Source organism: Anser cygnoides, chromosome 7, assembly GCF_040182565.1.
Source record: "Anser cygnoides isolate HZ-2024a breed goose chromosome 7, Taihu_goose_T2T_genome, whole genome shotgun sequence".
Taxonomy (NCBI): domain Eukaryota; kingdom Metazoa; phylum Chordata; class Aves; order Anseriformes; family Anatidae; genus Anser; species Anser cygnoides.
Genome location: NC_089879.1, coordinates 13,186,064 through 13,210,348, shown reverse-complemented (window position 1 = coordinate 13,210,348; position 24,285 = coordinate 13,186,064). Strand labels below are relative to the sequence as shown.

At 44.1% G+C, this 24,285-nt stretch overlaps 1 protein-coding gene across 10 annotated transcripts in view; it reads right to left on the bottom strand.

Moving 5' to 3' along the window:
- Positions 1 to 24,285, bottom strand: part of SH3PXD2A (SH3 and PX domains 2A) — a 253,306-nt gene that overhangs the window by 18,300 nt on the left and 210,721 nt on the right. For 9 of the 10 annotated variants that reach the window (XM_048060341.2, XM_048060342.2, XM_048060343.2 and 6 more), the window contains 3 exons: positions 21,086 to 21,199; positions 16,437 to 16,520; positions 4,984 to 5,101 (listed from right to left, as the gene is read on the bottom strand). In XM_048060341.2, the coding sequence (XP_047916298.2) occupies positions 4,984 to 5,101; positions 16,437 to 16,520; positions 21,086 to 21,199 (316 nt within the window). The remainder of the gene's footprint in view (positions 1 to 4,983; positions 5,102 to 16,436; positions 16,521 to 21,085; positions 21,200 to 24,285) is intronic. The other variant, XM_013174500.3, reaches the window with a different exon arrangement.

The window sequence follows — 24,285 nt, the reverse complement described above, 5'->3', positions numbered from 1 at the left end:
CCATAACTCCCAGTCCAGTCTGATCAGCTTTTATGGAGAAAATGGGATTCTTAAACCACTGTAGCTTCCTCTATCACTGCAAGGTCAAGAAACAATTTGACTAGAAAAAACAGCTTTGATGGAGACTCATTTTCCTGAACAAACTAGGGGCTATTTGAAGAAATAAACTGGGAAATCTGAACAGGCACCTGAATCCAGTACGTGCTCCCAGAGCACCAGGCTGAGCTGCTTACGCTACACTTCAAACTGAAGTCATTCTTCCACAACTGGGCTTTTGGGAAGATGGTTTTTCTAACTCGTGCCATTCCTAACACCTCAGCAGGGATTTCAGATTACAATCAGACTCCAGGGAGGACCACGTGGATGAACTCTGCTTTCCCTAATGAAACCGTAACTTGCTACAGAGCGAGTCACTGAAACCCTTCTCTCTTTAATCTCTCAAGATACCCAAGGCAGGTGCTTGAACTGTAAGTAGGAAAGCAGGCACCATTAAATTCCTGGTGCTCAGGAAATCTGCAGGAAACACAAAGGTTAAAACAGTAGGACTCTAAGGCTCTTCAGTGAAAATGGAGACCCCGACAGCAGAAGAAGGAACTAGAGAACGGGAAAAAAAATCAGCAAATCATTCTCTATTGGATGTATATTTGTCACGCAAAGCATGGATTCTGGGATTCATTGTGCTATTTCTGCACCAGGGCATACCCTGGGCTCATTTTCCACATCCAAACACTCAAGAATGGCACTGGGACTTTATGGAGGGAACAGGAAAATGTAGTGTATGTTTGCTTCCTTAGGCTTCTTCATTAGTGTCCGGCTGTACAAAAGCAAGTACAATTGCTGTAGTTGCAGCAAGGAGCACAAGGGTCTTTGTGTTTGAAAGCTTGCCTTTTCGTTCTCTCCCATCTAGATCAACAAGGACACTACACAGAAATGCTGCTGTTCCCTACAGCAGCTTCCCTCTGCAACACATGAAGGCAAAGATAGGGGATTTCCTCTGTTCAGAGAGTTTAGTAATAAGGTTTTCCAAGGATTCTGATGTTAAAAAAAATACATCTCAATAGCTCTGAGCTTTGTTTGCAGCAGGGAGACTAACAAAAAGTAATGAAGTGGTAATGACTTGATGTGGCTTCCAACAGATACAGTATCAGTGGCTAGATGCTGTGTATCAGGAAGCAGTTTGGATCTATGCAATTCAGTCCCCTTTGAGGATTTTTGGATAAACCTCAAATCAAGTCTCAAAAAAAAAAAAGAAAAAAGAAAAGAAAAAAGAAAAAGAAAGACTTCCATACATGTCATATCCTCCCTTGGGGGGAGGCATCTCTCAGTACTGTTTTCAAGTCCTGAAGACTTTTCACACCACCTGGTTTTGCAGTAGATGGTTCTTTTGCAGTGCTACTGCCCAGAACTTTCTGCTGCATGTGCATCAGGGAAGTTTTTTTTTGAAGGACTTTATAGCTTTACGTGATCTGGAGATGTTAAGATTTCAGTGAGAAAGCCACTTCGGCCAATGCACCAAGCGCTCCAATTCCAAAGGTTACTTTCAACAGAGCTTGATTGTGCAAAATCAGCAAGAAAAAAAACATTTTACATCCATCTCAGTTTGTGGGAGACTTAACATGTTTAAGATCAGAAAAGCTGCAACAGGCAGGTTCTGTACTGGCTCGTTAGTTCTCCTGCCAACTGTATGTGTTTGGATCAGCCCATATAACCCCACTGCTTCACACACCTCTGATCTCACACAGTTCCTTGCAATGAATAGTAGCAGCATTAGCTGGGCAGTTAATAAGTCTGGGCAACATACCCTCAGTAGAGAGGCTGTTGTGAGTTATTTCTTCCTCTGAGTTTGTAAATTCAACTTGAAGTTAATGCTGAGCAGGAGCTGCCAGCAACTGCCAGCTTATTTGTGTTACTCCACAAATAAAAGATTCTTATGTAAGTCAAATAGGCTTATGTTTTTTCACCTTAGTCCTTGAACTCAGCAACTGCAAAGCTCTTTGCAAACATCACCTTAGAAGGCTACTTTCACCTATGAAACAGGGAGATCAAGAGCTAAGGTGAAGGCTGACCAGCTTTGGAGAAGCCTTGAACTAGTAATGACCTTCCTTTCATGTCCAAGAGTTGAATCACAAATATCCTTCTAATTCTCAATCTATCCTAGATTGCTCCTAACTCTAGTGCAGCTACTACCACCCCAACTGCACCTCGTTCATCGGTCTCAGGCTCAGAACAACCAACAAAACTGAAGAAACAGGCAAATAACAGAAGATTTGCTTAGCATATTGCTACTTATCTGGCCTGCAATAAGATTGTCTCCAGGTGAGGGTAGTGCTAGAAAGCAAGATTTAAATAAGGGGTGTTAACGTCAGCTCTCATCATAACAAAGAGTGCACAGATCCACTGAGCCCAGAGGAAGAATAAGAGGGGTCCCAGGTCAGAGCTTTAATTTCTCCAGATTTCATATCTTCAAAAAAAAAAAGTCATAATGCACAAGGGGCAAAATAAAGGAAGGCACCAATCTTGCCTCTAGCTTCTACGGCAATGAGATGGGAAGGCTACAGAATTAGGTGCAGTGACTTGGTTCCACAGTGATTCCAAAACCCTCCCTGTTTATATTACATGAAGGAAAAAATGGATTCAAACCATAGGAATGTTAAAAAAAAGTCAGAAGTGCCTCTGTGAGTCTGAGAGTCACATCTGCTTTCCAGCTCCAGAGTACTGGAATTACTCCAGAGGGAAGCAAACTGGGGGAGAAAAAAAAATAGAAAGAAAAAAGCAAAAAAAGAAAAAGAAGAACAGGAAATGAGGATCAGCACATGGCGAGGAATTTGGGGAAATTACATATTTAAGGTGGAACAAGCTAATGTCTTTAAGGTGGATTCCATTTGCAAGCTGCTGGGTTTGTTTTTATTTCTCAGCATTGATGTGTGTGTCCAGCCCCTGTTATCCAGCTTAGCAGACAAGGCAGCAGGATTCGGCTGAGGTATCTTCCTGCCTCCCCTCACACTCACTACAGGAGAAAGAGCTGCTTCTTTTAAGGCACTCAGTACTCAGAAAATGGAATTCCCAAGGAAGGGGAATCTTTTTCTGAGCGGTACGGAAAAGTACACATGGGGGCTTAAACCTAATAAACAGCACAATAAGTTTGAGATAGCTACTTGGGCTGCAAAGGACCAGCTTGTCATGGACAGATCGCTGCATCAACATTTCCCAAAGTGTTGCTGATGGGGGAAAAAAACACAACAAAAACAAAAAATAGAAAGTTTCTAAGAGCTGCTTATTCTCCAGCCAGACAGCAGAGCAGTGCCTGGAGTGGCAGAGATGATGACAATTGACACCCAATGCAGTCATCACGCTCATATGGTGAACTAACATTTTTCAACAAAAATGGACTGCTCAACTCAAAATCTCTCTTTAAACAAAGCCAAGGGCATGTTGTGTTCCCTGACTGACGTGGGGAGGCTGGGGCATCCGTTGTCCTTCACGTGGATCAGCGTGAAGGAACCACTTACATGCACTTCTGCTGTAAAGCCTGACAAGCGCACACACACACTTTTGTTTCTAGAAAAATGTGGTTGGTCCAAAGGAGAGTGCAAGGCAAAGGGGAAAAAAAAGGACTTCTACTTATTGTACAGCTGTTGGTATGGCAAAGGGGGGAACCTACAGTAGTAATACAGCTGCATTTCAGAAAAACAACCAGAATAAACTGAAGATGTCTTACATTGCTCCTCCCCCTGAAAACCTATGCACTGTCGATTCCTTTATCTGCAACTTTGGATTTCACTTCTGTGAATGATTAAAGGAGAAAAAAATGTGACCTGACCAAACCCAGGCATTTTGTGTTCCTCCTATCTGGAGTGCTTTCCTGACTCCACTGCTATCTTTATTAGCCTCTTCCCTCTATGGGAGCATTAGATGGAATCTGAGTACAGGACATCAAGAAAAACAAAAACATTGCTGCAGTCAGCACTTTCATAGCCCTCATTCATAGTTGATGAATCAAGCAGAATTTAAACAAAAGCAAGTTATGGCTTGGGGAAGGGAAAGGAGAAAAATCATAATTACATGCTGACTAGAAATATGACTAGCTGAGATGTCTTGCACTGCCTGAGATTAACCTGCATTTTTAAGCTACCTGTGGTATCGCGTCTTGCTTAAAAAGACACGGGGTGTCACAGCACTACCAGGTCCACACACATAAGCAATGTATATATTACAAAGGGGCAGAATCACAACAGAGCACTAAAACCTAAGTGCCGCATGGACCCAAATGGAGAAAGATCTCATTAAGTACTTCTCCTTACACCTTATATCACTCTTAGACACACCTAACCTACATTTTCCCGTAAAAATCCCTTTAAGTCACAAGTCTCTCCTCTATGACTGCTATTTCAAATACATAACAAATGTAGATACACAATGATAACTTCACCTGCCCTTGAACCACAGTCCCTCTACTTGCTTGAATGCCTGATCTGGATAGGCAGAAGTCAGGCAAATTAGTTGATAAGTTGAATCCATCAATAAGTTTGGAAAAGGGCTACAGCCAAAGTTATCTTTTCTGTCCTGGGGAATAACACCACCTGCCCAAACAGCTCAACAGACTACAATCAGCCTTTCACTGTTGCTATAAATAGATTTAAATGGGCTGCAGAAAACCTCCTATACCAGAAGCACATTAAAATCACACACAACAGAAATCACTGTTAGGACTCTCGTTTCAACTCAGAGATGGGCTTTTAACTTGAAGGAAGAAGAAAACATCTAGAAGTTAAGGAATTTCCCCACTGGAACAGTCTACAGCTTTTGCATACACTGTAATATTTCTTTAATCAACATGGTCTTAGCCTTTTCTTTGCATTCCTTCAAGATGCAATAGGGGCGTCCTCACCCAACAAGAATTACTTACGTACTAACATTAAGCGAATGCTCAGAAAAGCTCATTGCCACAGGTTCTGCAGCAGTGTGGCTGTGCAGCTTCTTTACCTGATGTACCACCATCCTTCCAGGTTCTTTTGGATGACCTCCACGGTGACCCCTTTTTCGAACCCAATCTCATCCTTCCCCTGGCTGGCGTACGGCTGGATGGTGACATATTTCTCTTCTAGTGAAGGGAGAAAAGGCAACATCAGTCAGGGTCAGGATTAGTCCAGCTGTTTTTCTGTTCTGCTTGCTTTTAAACTGTTATGCAGTGATTACGTGGAGCCATTACAAAAGGCGGAGCCCAGCTCAGGGGCCCACTGATTATTTATGCTGACGACATGATAGATAATCAGCCCCTTGCCACTGCCCTGCTGCTGATAATCACCAAACATTTCCATGCCAATAATGACACAAAGTCCCCTGAGAGTTTCCCCCCCTCCCCAAGTTCCTCGAGCGGGTAAGAAAGAGGATTTGAAGCTGGACTTAACTCCCATACTGTAACTTGACAGAATCAACCCGGCTGCCAAATCAGCCGAGCGTCACCGCGGGAGCTCCAGCCAGTTGGCTCTTTTGAACACGCACATGGTTGCACGAAGCATTGTGTTACTGAAACCCGAGCCCTGGATCCTGAGAGGGACCGATGCTCCCCAGCTCCGAGGGGCCGGCCCAGCACGCTCGCCGCTCTCCCTGCAGCTCCAGAGCGGTGTGGGGCTACAGGAACGAGCTTGAAACACCATTAAAAGAAGTGACGTGAATATAAGGGGGTTGCATTTAACAGGAGACCATACATCATCTTGCATTCATGGGTTGTGAAATGTTTGCAAACATGCTTCTGCTAGACCTCACTCCAGAGAATTACACAGGTGGCAGTGGTAAAGGAGGGCCAGAACCGAGACACGTACTTCAAAAGCACAGGCTAGATTTCAAGCAGGGAGGTTTGAGCCAAAAACTTAGCATCCCCATCCACCTCCAGCAGCTATCTCTTTTCCAGGCTGGGCAGAGGTGAGCTGACTTGCTGAGCACAAGCCAATGACCAGGGCAGACAGACACTTTCTCAGCATCTTCCTCCGCCCACCGGGAGTCATTTACTGCAACATCTCCATCACGCTCGAGGTCAACCTTTTCTTCCGTTAGCTTGAAAAATTACAGCTGGCATTGAAAACATGAACTGCCAGCCTCGCTTTGCAGCAGCAGACGTGGAAAAAGTTACCAAACCCCACTCCTGAACCCAGCCTACGGTGCATGTAACAGCATGAGTTTCTGTGGCTAGATCAAAGGCAGGGGAGGCAAGCAATAAAGCACACCCCAACTGGCCTTCCTAGCCCTTTCTACTGGCAGTCACAACAAGGCATGGCCACGAACAAACAGGGGGCTGTCAGTGCAGAGGAACTGGCAGGAAATTAAGCGAATGTAGAGTTCCTGATCGCTGCAGAACAAAGGAGCTATGAAAAGGTTGCAGCGGCTAGACGCAAACGCTCTTTTGGAAAGACTGAAGCAGACCCAACCATCTGTTTGGTCTTGTGGCTCAAATGCATTTTGTTGCTGGGAGAAGCACGGAAACTTAAAAAAGCCTTGCTGAGACAGAGTAAGAAATAATACCTCTGAAATGGGGAAAAAACATTGGCAGAGCATCTGGTGGCAGAAGATTCAGCAAAACTGCATCTCATAAGCCAGCTTCCTTTGATGGGTCACAGTAGATCTTTCTAATTCTGATGGAATAAAATCCGTCAAAATCTTTGCCCCCAAGAGGAAAATATTCTCTCCTGCTCCCTGTTAATGCAGCCACTTTATTACTGCTAAGGAATTTCAGCTAGTTTGTAATTAGCACCATCAAGATACCACACCTTTCCCAGAGACACGAAACCTAACTTCAAAGTCACAGGACAATTCTCCGTGCTGGGTTTCTGCTTTGCATGGTAGAGGCAGACTTATTTTTCCTCTTTTTAAAGTGACTTCTGCTAAAGGAGCTGAGAGTCCGGTTTTTACCACCTGCAAAACCCAAGCACTAAACTGAACTGTGGAAGGTCCCCGGGCACCCAGAGGTTGTCCCCAGGAGGAGAGGGATGAGAAGTTTGTGCGCACAGAGCTGCGGCACTGCCCAGCTACACATTGCTTCAGACACCTCCATTTCTAGGCCAGCAGTGCAGAGCTAAGCCACACGTTTGTTTAGTGTTGGAAGAAGGCTTTGCTTTGTCTCTCCCCCATACCAAAGCTGCTCTATCGGAGTTCACCCTTGCCACTACAGCTACAGCAGAAGTTTCTCTGTTTATCTTATTTCTCCTTCACATAAACAGCAGGCCCTGCTGCAGCTAAAGCCAGCTACTCAGCGAGCCCCAGCTCCTCTCGCTGGGCAGAGCGCTCCCACTCTCTCCAGGGATGTGACCTCCCTACTGCTGCAGAGGACAGGGGAGGTCACGACTTCAGCATTCACGCCTGGATTTGCATCACGGCTTTGTAAACTCCTGCTCCAGCACGACTTCTTGTAGCTGAGGAACGGACACAATGGTCACCCATCAACCTCACAGCATTTCTGGGTCTGATCATTCAAGGGAAATAAAAGTTTGGGGCAAAGGTCCTCTGCAAACTAGGATACAATCACCACCTTCTGAACATTAAATCCTTTCGTCCTTCACACAAGTCACCCTCTCCTGGTGAGAGGCTACCAGGGAAAAGAATAACAGACGTATGACATTACTGCTTGGCCTATTGCTCTCACCTTGCTGCCTTGCATACCCCACACAACACTGCTTGTCAGGGGTACCGAGTGACTGGAGGCAGAGGCCACCTCTACAAACAAACACCAAATTGCTAAGGAAGGTGCAGCCCCATCCAAGTGTCGTGACACTGGGATGCACAGGTGAGACTTGAGGGCCATTCTGAGCTGCAGCTTTCCAAAGATCTCCCACGAAGCAAGACAATCAAAACCGGGTTAAAATCCACTCAGAGGGAGGGTCCTACAATGTTTGTGCCTAGCAGTTCTATTTTTAAGCCTACAGATCAAAAACAGGAAGGCACCATTAAAATTTCCCCTTGCAAAGTGCTTTCACAGCAAAAAATACGGCTATTTCCAAGATTACACGCGGTTGGTTTCTTCCAGTGGTGCAGGGGATACCACAAACACACATGAGGTTTGTAACTTAAACCGTATTCTGAAGATATGGGCCCCCTCACAACCCAAGTGTAATTCTGGTTTGCTTCTCAAAGACATCCTCTAGCCAGAGGATGTTACGCCTAAACCACCGTTTGCTGGAGGGAGCTGTGGAGCTTTCAATGGATGTGTCACTTCAGAGGATTGATGTAGCATTCGACAGATCAGATTACAACTATTCACAAGTCTTTAAGAGAAGCTATTTGACACTTCATGATAGATACATGAAGTTACTGTTAAGACTTAACGCAGATAAATGGCTTCATGAGAGAATCAGCAGAGCAGCAGCCAGGGAAAAGACACTACGTGGAGTTACACAGACACTTCTGAAATATGCTGGTTTTGTTCACACACTGTGACAGGCAATGTTACAAAACACACGTCAGTGAACCATCCTAGACCTACCAACAAAGTTGTATGCCCAGATCTGCAAAGAATTCACAAGTGTTTAATTCCGATTAATCAAGTTTTGACTTAACAATTAGCAGAAAAAAAATGCAAACAAGAGTATAACTTGTGTTCCCCAGCTGCAGCTTCCATTACATCAACTACACCGTTGAGGTCAAGTGGGCAGAATAAACTTTAGTACGTGCTACGAAACAGATACACCAGCTAAAAGGCTGCACTTTGGAAATAATGGGATGAGAGTCCTACCCCCTTCAGGATCAGCTGAAAATGGCACAAACATAACGCTCTTTTTAGCTTGTGACACCCAGAGATCTGTTGTTAACTCAATCAGCCAACTTAACTTGTATTTCCTTACCTCTAATTTGCAGGTCAAAGATACCTTCCCCAGCTGAACAGAAGGAGATAGCTCTATTGGAAATTCAGCCATAATAGTAAGCCCAAACAAGGCAAGCACGAAGAAGCAAAGCCTGTTTGGCAAAGAGCTATGACACAAGTCTGTCACATTATGCATTATCCAACTGCAACCCACTTAGCTTGGAAGAAAGGAAATAGTGTGTCATCCTTCCCCCCCAGACACAGACTACTTAAAACATGCACAACAAGGATCCCTGTGCTGTTTGGACTACCAGACCCACGCCACCCCCTTGTACAAGTGCTTAGCCCAGCCTTCCCAGATATGCTGGCAGCCCAGCCCTGAACCCACTACTTAGTGCAAAACCCACTTCCCTATCAACCTTTCTCCTTCCTTTTCTTTCCACCCCACAGAGAGGTAAGCTTCTATTTTACTTGGGTTTTACCTAAAAGCTCCTCAAGAAAGACAGTAGAGGCTTGGGGCCAAAACTGAGATGCAAATCCTGGTGGATCACTAGGAAAATTGTGTGGATAGTAAAAGATGGTTGTAGCAGCCATGTGTCAGACCACAAAACTAGAGAAAGGCTTTGTCTAGCAACCGAGATTTCCCACCAGCAAGTGTAACACAGGCTGCTAAAGTCCAGCTACGACACGTGCCCATACACAGTACAAAGCATTTGAGCTGTACATTGCCCCGCATTGCTGCTATGTACAGTGTGTGGTTTATACAGCATGGTCCCAGACATATGCAGCCATGCTATTTTCAGCAGACCTGGTACAAGGAAAACAGTGGTATTTGAGTGTTGTGGGTCATTCCTTCGTAAGCCAAAGACGTACAATGTTTCTCAATGGCTCGTGGAAAGAAAGAAGGGAAAAAAATGTTGAAGTGTTGGCACCACAAAACCTGTGTAAAACTCCTTTCTCTGTACTAAGCCAGGCAGGTTTCAGTGCAGCTTCTCTTGGTTTTGAGAATAGAAGTTGCTTTTAAGGCTGCTGAAAGCAGTGTAAAAGCAACTCATATTAAGCAATCCAAAACCACGCTAGGACAATTCAAGAGTGCCTACATGTGCCTACATAAGAGTGCCACTTATTTTCAGATAAACATTAATAAAGCACAACTTTTTGCATAAATAGTATTTATAAAGCTGCTTTTACTATCATCACATTATTTACAGCAGAGCAAGATGACCTACAGGCACCTTGGCAATACTCATCAAGCAGCAAAAGAGCATTTTTGCAGCCATGGTGTAGCAGGAGCTGAAGTATTTCTTCTATCTTACCCAGCCTGTTCCTTGGCTCTGATAAAACATACTGGCTGCAGGAAAGCTAGTGATGCTAACATTTAACTTCTTATAATTCAGGAGGACTTAATGTCACTGACATTTATTCTTGTATGATGGCAGACCAGGACAATAACGCTTCATGCTTCTTTTTGTGTGTAGGATTAGAGCATGTAGTTACAGAGCCAGCAAGCATGTCCATTCCATCACCATCCCTTTAATCAGTGTATACCCATATGGGTTGTTTCATCTGCTGTATTTTTGTCTACTGGTGAAAACAAAATCTAAAAGAATTTTTAGGCATTGGACTTGGCACTTTCTGTATCAGGTGACCCACTAAGACAAAGGAAAAAGCCCTCTCCCACAGTAAAAACCTTGAAACAGCTAAGATGAAGCCCCATCAGTTCCTGAAGAAGCCGTACTTAATAGTCTGACAGAGCAAGACACCAAACTTAACAGCCCATGAAGTTCCTTCCAATCCCATCTGTCAAACCAGGGCTTCAGATTTTACATGTGTGCTCACACACACACACACACACCATTAAAATTACGAGGTGTCTTGAGAAAGCAACTTGGTCCCTCCTCTGGCTGTCTGGATTTATACTTACTGTCAGGTCAAGGAAAGCAGACCTGCAGTTTTACTGCTGGAGTTGTAACGTAGAGCTTCAGTAGTGCTTTCCAAATCTTCCTTATTCAATCTTCCCAATTCCCTTGGCACTGGTTATTTCAGATTCCTCCTAGTCTATCACCAAGGTAACAATTCCTTTCCCCAACATCTTCAAAATCTTCTATCACTGCTGCTCCTCTCTGCTAGAGCTCAGATCTGGCCTTTCAATCTCTTTTGCACAGCCACATCCTCTCTTTTGCTCCCCTCCCAGCCTTTCAGCAAACTGCTTGTGCCCAGCATCACACTGGTTCTTCAACCAGATTTCTACCAAGTGTTACACCAAATTGAATAGTCCCACGTTGAATTTCCAAGCCTTAGTGCTATCATCCTGCTTTAATATCCTACTACACATTCAAGTGTTCTGCTCCCTTTACGTTTCCCACTCCTCCACATCCTTTCATCTTTTCCCACTCAGCTCCATGCTTTTCCTATGCCGCCTCCTCAACCTGAGTAGGCTCCCTCCTCCATCATATCAAATAACCTGAACCTCTCAAATCCTTCCTAAAATAAGCTTTACCTACCCCAGCTTCCTGCCTTGCTAAGCAAGCTTAGTTTTAGCCCTTCTCTAAAAGCTTTTAAAAATACCAAACAAGTATCACTTTGCACTGTGAAAAACCTCTTGGTTGTAATAAGATGCACGCCAAATTGCCACTTGCCCAGGCTCCTTTGATGCACGAGCTCTCTTTCTCTTTGTTTAGGCTGTGAAGTATTTGGGACAGGAACCTTGCGTTTAAGCAGCTAAAATACCGTGCACGTTTCCAGCCCTGCACAATCAGCCTCATCTCTCCCAGGCAAATGGCCAGCGCTCAGACATTTCTGCCTCCAAGATCCAAACGCCCTGCTTTGGGTACCCCTCCTTCACCTATATTTTAGAAGTTTGCTCTTTTCGGTCTCCACAAATAAGCACGTGAGTTATGTGCGGCACTTTGGGAGCCAACCAAGCACAGGAGCAATTTCCTTTGCCCAGCTGGTGTTTGTACGTGCCCCCAACTTTCTGTGACCCCGGCCTTGTTTGAAATGCTGGGGGAGGACAGAGGGGAGCCAGGCTAGAAATTAGCCAATTAACGATTTCTCAGCAAAACGCAACAGCCCCAAGCCTACGTCTTCCAAACCGCAGAAGAATTTTCTTACAAAATACTTTCCCCTCAGTCAGCAGTCTGCGCTCGCCCTCCCCCACCCCTCCGCTCCACCCCCCCCTTTGTCAGACCTGCTTCTGGAAAAAGCCTCTCCGTTCCAGAAAGCCGGGCAGTAATTCAGCACCGACTTGGTTTTACTTGTCTAAATATTCAGCAGAGAGAATAACTATCCACAGTTATCAACTGCGTTCATCTGCAGACAGGAGCTCCTCGGCTTTTGTCTCTCCCCTTCTAGTCCCCCTCTTTTATTTTTTTTTTTAAAATACCAGAAAACATCATGCCAACACAAAGAAGAACAATGATGACGTTTCTTCTAAACGGTTTTGTATTGCACATGCTCTTTCTTCAACCAGCAAGGGGTAATAAACATTTACTACTTTCCTTGGAGCACGGGCGGGGGGAAGGAGAAAGAACAACCCAAACGTGCTGCTGTGCCCATCTGATTTAGGGCTGCAAAGCCACCAGTGACAAACGGTGTCAACGGATGAAGGACAAGCAGGGAAGGAGTGAAAACAAAGGGAGAAGTCCTGCGGGCTGAGCGATGCAGGGGCTGCCGAAGCAGGCAGAGCAGATCCGGTAAGATGCAGAAAAGGGTAACAGCACACGAGCACAGCGGCCAGGCTGGGTTACTGCTATTGAACAAGGTCTCTTTGCACAGCTGGAAAGTTGGCTGCAGAACGACCTGCCTGGGCAGGGAGATGGGGTTCGAGCATCGAGAGCAATTCAGTGGTTACACAGCTGCCTTCCCTCCCTCTGCCCCCTCTCCCCCTCCCCGTAAGTTAGGCAAGCAGTCAGAAGACCTCCAGTTTCCAAATCATAGCTTTAACTCTTTCATTGAATAGCTTGTTTCTCGTGCTAGCAGCTACTCTTAAGTAATAGGCTCATTTGGCAGAAATTCAGCCCATATGTCACTACACTGTGGGTATGAATAAAGTTATTCCCGCATCGTACCAGCTCTAATTGAGCGCTGGGCACAAAACCAGAAAAGCAATAACTTATGTCAAATATCTGGTATATAAAACAGCATGCAAACCCCCATTTTTCCCAACCAAACACTAATAACACAAATGACTTCTCATGAAATCAGCCTGTAAACAATCCTAAGCCCTCTCCTAGGGGAAGTTTCAAGTAAATGCATTTGTAGAAACGGCATTTCACCTGGTGCAAGAGAGCACCAACGCCGTAGCGTGCAAGGTCCAACAAGGGTTGGTACTGAGGAAAAGTACAAATGTTCAGGCTTCTCCTCACAACTGGTATTTGTACTAGTTGAATTTCACGATGTACAGACAAAAGTTTAGAAAACTTCCCACATTTAAAAACACTTAACATTTAAAAAAAACAAGCTCTGCAACTACACAAGAAACATAAACCAATGTAATCTCTTAGATCTGGGCACACCAGACATTTTAAAGAGAGAACTTCAGCAACAAATGTCATCTGTTTCTCTTTGTAAAAACAGACTACAGCTGTTCTCTTTGCAGATTTTTTTTTCAGCTTTAATAAAGGAGCACTACCATGATATTCAATAATTTGTCTTTCATCTTTCTTATTCGCAGACCCAGTAACGTTGTTCCCAAACTTCTAAATTTCAGGGTTGCTTAGCTTCTTTAAATGGCCTTGAAAATGGTGGAAATAAATTAGCCATATGTTACCCTTGATACTTCTTCCCCCATTAAGTAGTCTTTTCCAGGGAGGCAAACAGCCCTCTCTTCTGCACTCAGGCTTTCCCCATATTTTTAATACTAGGGGACGCAAATCCGGTGCCCAAGAATCCCTACAGTCTCAGGGCAATAGATACTTCTGAGCAGTCCTGAATGGCACAAGACTGGCATTTTCAGCTAGAGAGGGCATGCTCCCAGCACATAACCAGGGCATGGCACAGGCACAGCCAGGCTGACTGCGGATGACATGCTAGACCGCTAATATCCTGCTTTTTAGAAGAAGAGAAGCAAGTGCCTGCTTTTGCAAAGCACGGGGAGCATTCCCAGGTTGGTAAGTGGGACTTGAAACACTCGAGTCACTTGGAAAATCCTTGCCTTCAGACCCATCTTTAATTTTGTCTTTTAAGTAGTTTGACCACAAACCCAGCTGATAAAAATGCTTATCAATGGTACCCAAGCATAAATATAGAAGGAAGCATCCTTTACAGGCTGCTTTTAAACTGCAGTGAACTTTTGGAGCTAACCCTTCCAAAAGCTGGGACTATCACAAGCAGAATATCACTGGGTGGGATGAGTTTCAGCCAAAATGTTTAATTGAATTTATTTCCAAGAAAGAGGTCAAGTGGGGGAAGGGAAACTGTTTACCCTCTGTTGAACAGTTTTGGCAGCCTCCTGTTTGAGCAGCACTAGTTCTTCTGTGCTCTGGAGCAAGAGCCTGAAGGCTGGCAGCAGCATGTGTAGAGTTCAGGCATTCTGTCACTTCTGCACAAACCCACCCAAATTTGGCCTTGTTTTATGCCTTTTGGGCTGGGATGGGAGGGAAAGAAGCGAAAAACGAGTCTCTCCTGACCTCATATAAACTGTGATCTGTTAGAGAGCAGCGGGCTGAACACCCAAAGAGACTCATACTTTCTACAATAGCAGTTTGGAAGGAGTAATGTCTGTACAGGCTGCAGCTATGCCAGATGCATACTGCCTCCAACCTGCCCTCAAGCTCAAATCACTTTTACTTCCCAACCTGCTCCCGTAAGAGCTCCCTAACCTACTATTTCAGATGACATTGAACACCTTAGCTCTCGCTAACCTGGCTAGCTGGGGCCTGAAATGCCTTGGAAAGAGCTCATAGCAACAGCTCCTCCTTGCAGGATGCCCCAGCCCTTGAGATGCTGCAGGTTGTGCCAAGATCTAGCTGGAGATAAAGCACACACTCCCACACTCAGAAACCCAGCACTGCTTGGCCTAAAAGGAAAGAAACTTCTACCAAACAAGACAAAGGCAGGGATGGAAGAGACTCTGTGAGCCTGTGGTGTGGAAGGCTGCCAGGGAAGACGCTGTGACACCAACCAGAGGGCAGGTCTGGAGAAGACACACATGCAGATGATGGGCATAAGAGGGAAAAGTTGGGACTGGAACTTAGATCCTCAAGTCATACCAATCCACTATGTGACAGGACTGACCCTGCAGCCTTGATATTTTATGGATTTTTTTTTTTTGTAATATGGTATGAATAGGAAAGAATGTATTTATTTAAACTGGTAAACAAAGTGTTTAGGAAACTGATTCCCCCAAATTCTCCCAGTTAAATTGTCAGGAAGTATTTGCCAGATTTTGACAAGCAAAAACAAGTAGCTCCCAAATTCTTTAGGAACAGAAATAAGCATAAGTTGTTTTTCCTCACAAGATAGCATGTGTGCTTATGTTTTTTTTGTTTGTTTGTTTTTGGTGCCTTCAGGGTATATTTGGTGATTAAGAAGCAAGACCGTGTCTTCTGAAGATAGTATTAGCTGCTACAGGGTGAAGGTACAATAGCTACACCCCTCTTGGTAGTTTGAATCCCTCAATGATACTTTGAAGTATAGGCAAAACGTCACCCAATTCATACCTTGCTTGACACCTGCATGGGTCTGCACACACACCTGCCACCAAAGCCAGGATAAGATAAATTTGAAACTTTAAAAATACATTCTCTCCTTACTAGGAAAGGAACCTTTTCCCTCAACTGGTAAGTTTCTCTTTTGCTTGTATCTGGATCCACCCCCCTCACTAAGATTATGTAAAGCTTACACAAAAGGTACGAGTGATTTTTTTCCCCTTTATAAAGTACAAAGGATACCAAACCTGGATGATCCTGCAAGGAAGGGGGAAGAGAACAAAGGGATACTTTTACTCTGGGAAAGATGAGTTGCATGCACTAGAGAAACGTTTTGTTTGGAAGATTACTCAGACTTTACCCAAAGGCCACTTCAAAACATAAGGTGGTGGGGTTGTTTTTTTCCCCTCCTATGTTCCCTGTCAGACCAGCAAAGCTAAAGAGATGTTGCTAGTAGTGATATTTTAAACAACTAGGACTGACATCGAAAGCTCCCAAAACTTCTAGAGAAGTCTGCCTTTAGTACCAAGCACTTATTTCCAGGGAAGAAAGGAGACCAAGTGGAATGATTCTCATCTTTCCACACCAAGCGCTTTTCCATCTCAGCACATCTCTGACCGTGACTCTTTGGCATTCTTCTTATTTTAATAGCCCTGAAAGTATCACTTAGTCTTTCCTACCTCAGTAAGTACGAGTACAGATGTGTCCAAAGTTAAAACACAACAGATGTGAGCTTCCCCAAGCTGCACAAACAGTCAGACTGCAGAATTACACTTGGTTATTAGCCTCCAGCTCTTGGGGTACCTAACCACGGACCCAAGACACCCTCAAGCCATCACATACGAAATCCACATCTGAACTCTGGAGCTCTGGCCTCTCTCTAGCAGAGTACCAAAGACGCAGACCAAGGACACCAGCCGCACCACCCCAGTGCACAGCAGCATGTTTTTTGGTGTGCCCTTAGGGGCCAGTGCCATAGGAAGCTATTCATTCACCTCGACTCTGCTGCCTGTTGACTATCCCGCCCAGCGTCCATCGCCGGTCCAGGCGCCTCAGGTGAGCCTTGCGTCGCTTAGAAACTAGTTTGGAACATGGATGGAAACATAAAAGAAAAAAAAATGATGGGAGGGTGAAGAATAAAAACAAAATATGGCATTTACAAGCACTGGTCTTGTTAGCAGAACAGGTTAGATGGGATGCAGAAACTTTGGTTTAGTTTATATAGTACAGTTAAACAAGTTAGCTTCTTGAGCCTGAGCAACATAAGCCACCTAGAACCATCACAAATTGCCACCCTTGATATTAGTTTTCTTTAAAAAATAAAAAGCCACACACACAGACCCAAAGCAAGCTACACAACAAAGGAAAACATGTCCAAGGTGGCTGCAGTGTCAGGACAGATCAACATCACTGCAGTCGTATCTCCTTGTTAGGCTACAGGGTCTCTGGAGAATTCACTCCACTGCATACAATAATCAAACCCAACAGGGCTCTAACCTTCTCTAAATAAATTATCACATTACAAAACAAAAAAGGAAAAAAAAAAGGTAGCTTCCGATATGTGAGTTCATTTGTAACAGCACTCAGGAACTGCACCCAGCTGGAAAGTGTCTGTTGCCTCCTTGCTTGCAACATGCAACTCAAGCACTACCACAGATAATACTCATGATCTAGACATCAACTTCTAACATAATGAGTAAGAAAAAATAACGAAAATATCTAACCTTGCTGTTATTGAACAGGCTCAAGAAGCTAACGAGGCAGAACTGAGATTTAGTTCCACACTCAAACAATAATTTATGCTTAAAATATAAACAAAGACAAAACACTTATGGAAATGGCATTGTGAGAACAGCTGTGCACAGAGGACACCACTTGTTTTCCAGATTGCATACATGGAACTATACTTCAGCTCCTCCTTCTTGTTGTGGAGATGTGAACAACACAGGAACCATTGGACTGGCACAAACACACACAAACACTTTCCTTTTCCCATGTAAGGGCTTCCACTCTAGTTTGGCAACTACCGAAAGTATGCTTGGTGCTGACAAGAGTAATGCAAAATATTACACTTCAGCTATCTCTAGGGCACAACCACAACCATTTTCCTAGTGATGCTGAGAAAGCTGTTCATAAACTCATTATCTCATTAATAATCGCTTGACTCTGCGGTCATTTTGGGAACATGCCCTCATACTCATGGTCTTCTAGAACTATGCTCTACAGCCAACTAGGAACAGCAAAATGTTTTGATCAGGGGAAGGATTAGTTGAACAAGTGTTAATAACTTCCCCCAAAAAGCAGCTGATGCCCTTTTTTTGCCCCCTTCACAGCTATTGAGGCTTAGTGCAAATTCCCGCACTCAACTCACTCTCCTCAAATTTCTTCTTTGCTGTAAGGCCTAAACCTTCCATAGCCACCCTAAGTAGAGGTGTGGTGAGTGGTGTTTAACAACGTCTAGCTAGTGGTATTCTGTACTTCTCTGCTTTGATCCCATGTGGATCAAAGCAGAGAAGAACCATGAAGTTTCTGGGGAGATGGATTTTAAGTACATAGATCACTGTGGTTTTGGCTAAAGGGACTTAGTAATCCTCTTGGAAGCCCACAGTGGCACAAATGAGTAGCTGTCTTCAATCCTTCCTGGTAGTGTTTTTCTTTCACGTTGGCTTAACCTGGTAGCTTTCAAATCCACATGATGTTAGACTGCCAGTTACACACACGCTACATGAGAGGCAACACAAGACATTTTAGGAGACATACAGACTATAGCAGAGAGAGAAGCTGTAGCTGAATTCACAGTAATGCTGATACAGAACGTGACTGTGTTAGGAGGTTTCTGTCCAAGAAGCGAGGAGATTAAGGACATTGATCTAATAGGTTTGTGAAAGGGGAGGGCTGTTGAAAGGGGAGAAACTCGTGTCAGAGGTCAGTCACCTACAGCTCCTTGCTCACAGAGTGGAGCTGAGTGGAGGATTCAGCCATTTGGGATCTCCTGGTCTTCCACAGAGGGTCACACACATCCACCACTGTGTTCTCCTTTACACAACAGTTGTAGGCTATCCCTAGTAATAAGCCTTTTATACTTCAACCACATTTTTATGAGTCAGTTTTTCATCTTCAGCAATACTGAATTTTGCCATTCGATCCCAGACTTGGGCTTTGGTGGCCATCCCTTAGTTAGTCACCAGAAAGGTTATTTATCAAGAAGTGTCTAAACCTTTTAAGGGATCATTTTAAGATGTTTACTTTAACAGCTCCTGTGGCTACACAAGTTTCTCTAGATTGCTTTCTGAATGTTTTCCAAGCTCCATAAGAGGGTGTTACTCCAAACACAGGCCCAGGTAGCAGCTGACCGTCTACCCTCATCCTGACCATAGATGTTGTGCAGGCTCAAACACAGGGAGGAAACACGTTTGTCTCTCAGTGAAGAAACTAGAGATGCACAGAATTATTAGTACTATGTAGGGGCAGTATTATTAATACCTTGCACTCAGCACCTCCTTATCTCTACAAGGGTCTGCCACCACAGAGAGGGCCTCTGAGTCTGCCTGGCTTGTAGACTTGTTCTAGACCCTCTGAAAATGGAGAAGGCCAAGAGGCCGATACAGAAAGTTCCCTACAGTAGTGTCTACCCTTCAAACAGACAGTACAGATGCCATAGATGCAGGAAGTCTACATCTACAGAATTAATTTTGAAAATAGTATGTACTCTACATGCAGGGGCTAGGGCACTTAATCCAGTCAAAGTGCCATCCTCCTCAGTTACATTAGAGTCCCCTTCTCCTGCCTACTGAGAGAGAGTGGGCAAATTGTCTGTGTAAATGTTTGGTTTTACACACTTATCTTCATTAAGAGAGTGAACTGAGTTTTTCCTTTCTCTCTTATGGAAGTCTTTCTTTCCTACTAACAACTATTGGGAGGCCATTCCACTATGTGGCGAGGAGAATAGCTCAAGTCAAACATCTTTACTTGGGAAAGAAAGAGGGAGAAAAAGAACAAAAGGAGCCTCAGCTTATGTGGTTAATAACATAGAACAAAGTTACTGAAAAGCAAGGCAAAGCTGGGGCACATCAAAGCAGCTGTGGAGGTAATGCAATTAGATTTGTCACTGGGATGGATCTGAACAAGAAGGGAAGAACAGTGTCAGGTTTCAGCATATCTGGATTTGCAGTAAGGCAGGGAATGTGACTGCTGACCATAGCTGAGGAGAGCAATGTAGTGGATTAAAGAGGACCGAGAGGAAGAAGATAAGGAGCATTTGATGGATTTTCCATTACCCAGGACAGATTGCCATGGAGCAACAATCCTCTGCAGAGTACACTCCAGAGGGCAACATGAAAGGAGGAGGAGAGCTTGAAATGAAAGCAGTTTAAGCAATAAGGCTGTCAAGCATGCTTCATATTTAAGAGTCAGGAAGAGGGAGGCAGCTACAGATCAACAGACAAAGCATTCTTCAACTCTTTCAGAAAAGAGCAGCAAGTTTTTTGTTCTATACTAACAGGGAAACTTTACTGCATCTGCTAGGATGTTGCATCATACCAGATTGGTTCCCTGCCTACCAGTCTACAGTCAGTCTCTAAACCTTAAGTGAACCAGGATATGGGTAGCTTTGAGCAGGGAAAAATGAGTTAGAGCCAAAGATTTCAATAAGCCACAGATGTCACCCTTGAGGCCCAGCAAAGTAACATTTTGCCTGTTTGCTATCTTAATGGGCAGACAGTCATCCTGACATCTCTAAACCTCCTCCTTCTATGCTAAGGAAAGGTCAGTTGAGTTTCCACATATGTTTTATGTAAGTGTCATGTCAAAAGCACCTACAAATTTAGCTAGAGATTCATTAGAATGAAGCAAATGATAATAAAAGTGTCCTTTGTACACAGTTGCTACATGAGAAGTCCATTAAGATGTGGTTAGTCTTTCATAATGGAACAGGGGAACATGTGAGGTTGCACTATTCCATTTCTGGAACCCAAATTAAGCATCTTTAGCCAAAAAAACAGCACAGCTGGATACATATACATGACAAATGGCACTTGAGTTGTAACAGAGTAAGACCACACCAAATAAAGTTACCTTTCCACACAATCACAGACCACAACAAGCAGCACTTAAACTAGTTTTAAGGATTAATTTAAAAAATGTACTGAGAAGCCACCACTGAAGTTAAATCTCACTCCTTTTAATCACCTGTGGCTCCAAAAAGCATATTCTTCCAATTAAAAGCTCTCACTTATATAATTTCTGCAGACAAGCCATGCAAGTTCTTTCCTTTGACGGACCCCAACAGTCTACAACCTCTACCAAAACATGCTGCGTGAACTTGCACGAGTTTTTTTTTTTTTTTTATATCGTCTAAGGGTATTAAGATAGGCATCATTTCAGTGGTTTTATTTTATTTTTTTTTTTAAACACAATGACAGTCCAAGACAGTCACAAAAGAACTGCAGGCATGGCACTTCATCCTAATTTCATCTTCAACAGTTTAAATTTATTTACTGATTTAAAAAAGCATAAGAGATTACTACAGTGGATTAGCAGCCATGAGTGGCAGTAAGAGTTTTCAAAGTTGCTCTTTTCCTACTGGTGGTAAAGCATACAGCAAGTGAATATCAGTTTCCTCTTGACAACAAAAAGCTTTCCATACCTTCCCCAGTCTTGGATGTGTTGATGTCAGAGTCATCTCTGGTACCATTTTGGGATTCCAGGTATGTAGCAGGGACCCAGCCCTGCTCCTCTGCAGTGCTCACAAACCACCAGCCTACAAAAAGAAGCAAGAGAAGTTGCTCAGTAAACAGCAAGAGGAACATGAATAGTGGGATGCTACTGAGAAGCAAGCACAGAGTCAGAAGCTTTTGTGCAGGTTTGAGTTACCCTGCAGTCTCCTAGAAAGACGCCGTTTCTATCAGATATTCTCAAAGTGCCTGATGAGGACACAGGCAGGCCACATGTAAAAAAAGGTTGTAATGGAGCAAACAGTTTATTTTAAAATCTGAAATCTATCCATAACAATTCTGATTTGAATTCTCCAACTGAGATTCTGAAAGCAAGTCTTACAGCACATGCATCTACAGAACTGAAATACTTTGCTAGCACAAATCCATGTTTGAGGTCTCAGAAGTCAAATGATGGAAGTAGGAAAGACTTCAGTAGAAGAGCACAAATTTCAGAATAGGACACAAACACTCCTAGCACACTTATCTCCATGGCCAGTGTTCAACGATTATGACCAGCATTCAGTGCCCTAGAAAGTTCTGCACATAACAGAAATAAGAGAAAAAGGCAACCGAAACATGACTTCAGGCTATAAGGACCAGTTTATTTACCTTCCCACCTGAACCTCCATGTTTCTATTATTGTCTAAAAAAACATGAAGTGATCACCAACTCTGTTGAGACAACCTTTAGGTCACATATATGGATGGATGAATAAGGTTTTAGGTGAGCCATCTTTTGGTTAAATGCATCCCAGTCATAACTATCCTCAACCCTTTTCTTGCTTGGCTGCATTGATTTATTGAATCTTCCCGAGTTCGACAGAGTTGCTCACCCAGGAGCCTGCAGCTCTAGGTTCTGAGCACATCTAGATTCTGCTCCAGTCAGGTAAGGTCAGGGTTAAGATACAGGACCATAAAAAGCTAAGCAGTTAAAACATTCCCATTGTTTTATATCATTTCCCAGTCTCTCCCCCCAAAATGCAAGCTGATTCGTCAGGAGAGCGCGAGCTATTGTTCAACACTAGTTTTAGAGCCTGCCCAAAGGGAGCTGAGAAAACAGTTATTTCTGTACAAGCGCTTCAGAACAGTTTACAGACTTTAATGGCTATCATAAAACCAAGAAATTTCACAGGAACCTGAACTTGCCTGTGATGAGCTAAGGCAGAGACAAGCCAGCTTGGTTTGCAAATAGATGGGGCACAAAGACTTATTTCGTTTGTGACAAAGCACAGACTCGTGTGATGGCCACACAGCCCTCCTGCAGCGAGGAGCCGCAGCCCTGGGTCCAGTAAGGGGAAGGGAGACTCTGCTGGGCTCCATGGCCATGCAACGTGCAACTTTAAAGAAAAAAAGAAACCATCTGAAACATTGCCTGCGTTAAAAATCACCCATTCCAAAACTTGTCACAGAAGATTCTACCAGAGGATAGGAGTTATAAACCCCCATTTTCCTTGCAGGAGCCTGCAGCAGGGAGACAATGTGCCCCAAGGAACAAATCCCTCACTCCTGAGCAGCACAGCTGCTAGGTAGCTCTATTTATTTACTCTCCAAGCTCAGACATGGCTTGCCATTTTCTGGCCCAGCAGAGGGTTGGAAACTTTGCTTCACAAAGCTCATGGTTGGAAAGTTTAAATTTAGTTATTCCTCCTCAGCAGGAGGTGGATTCTCCTGCCACGAAGCCCACAGCAGCGAACACTGGAATCTGCCAGACCGATTCAAAAATGCATCTTCACGGTTGTTCCTCATTTTACCAGTAACATATCAACATGGGTAGCAAACACAGCTTAATGTACACTTATAATTAAGCACAAAATGTCAGAAGCTGGCTTTCAGCTGATACCAATTAGACTGGAATTGTTTATATAAACTCTTCCTCAGAAAGAAATTTAATACAATTGCACAAAAAGGTCTTGCCTACACTTAAAAAGTGCACTTGGGCCAAACTCAAGCCATGGTAAAACAGTCGTTGGAAGGCTGGAGCTCACAGCCTTGACGCCAGCCCAGTGCTAGACCATTTCGCAATACAGCTCCTTCTGGCTGGGCTGACGGAGATGCTCTGTTGCCTCAGAGCTGAGCTGAAGGCTCTGCGTTTGGGCCCACAGCGTAGCTGAGCCCTCACCCATCCAAACAGGGCTCCCTGCTAAAAAGCGAGCCTTAGCCCCCACACCTGGGCATGCATACGCCTGCCTCCCCATCGCTGTGCCTCCCTGCTGCCATTCCCAGCCCCTGGAAAGCCTCGGCAGGGAAACCCAGCGACTTGGCTGACCTCATGAACGTGCTGCCACGTGCCAGTCAGAGGTCAAGTCACGATTTTAGGTTATACTGTCAAGTAACTCAACCAAGTCCTTTGCAGGGTGCAGACAGAGTGTGCAGCACTAAGTAAGGTTTTACGCAGCACTGATTCTTCAAGGCATCTCTAAGGGGAAAGCTGTTTGCCACTGAACTCATGAAAGTTATTTCTTTCTAAATATTTCCTTTATATACTATATACAAGGGTAAAGCACAGACAAGAAACCCATGCAGCTAATGAGAAGTCAGCAGCGTGCACCCAGGTTCAGAGAAAAGCTCCGCATTGAAACTCCGTCAAGAAGCTTGAAATGGGAGAAAAAAGTTTTAATACAGGAATACAAATTCCCATTCACAGGAAAAACAGAACAAAAGCAAAACAAAGCCAACGTTTTACTTAAATAGCCTGAACAACTGAGAGGAGTGAGGAACTTCCAGCAGCACTCCCAACAGAAGTAGCCCAAATGGATGCTCACAGGCAAGACATGCAATGTCTTGGAGTGGCCAAGCAAGCAATGCCGAGGCAAATTACTCCTTATGAGGCACAAAATCCGAATTATGATGGCACATCTAAGCCATAACCCTACAGAAAGGAAATTACAAGAACAGAGACTTGACAGAAAGAGGCTGACATGCAGGTAAGTGCCACAGGGCAGGTTGTGCATGACAGCAGCAAACTGCAGAAAGTTACTGTCTGGCAGCTGATAACGAAGTAGTTGCTCTGCACTACCGCCTCACTGGAAATATTAGGGCAGCTATCATTTGGCCCCACCAATGCCACCTTTCTATTTATCCATTTAGTGAGCTCAAAGAGCTCATGCAGACAAATTAGCCGGATCAGCCTT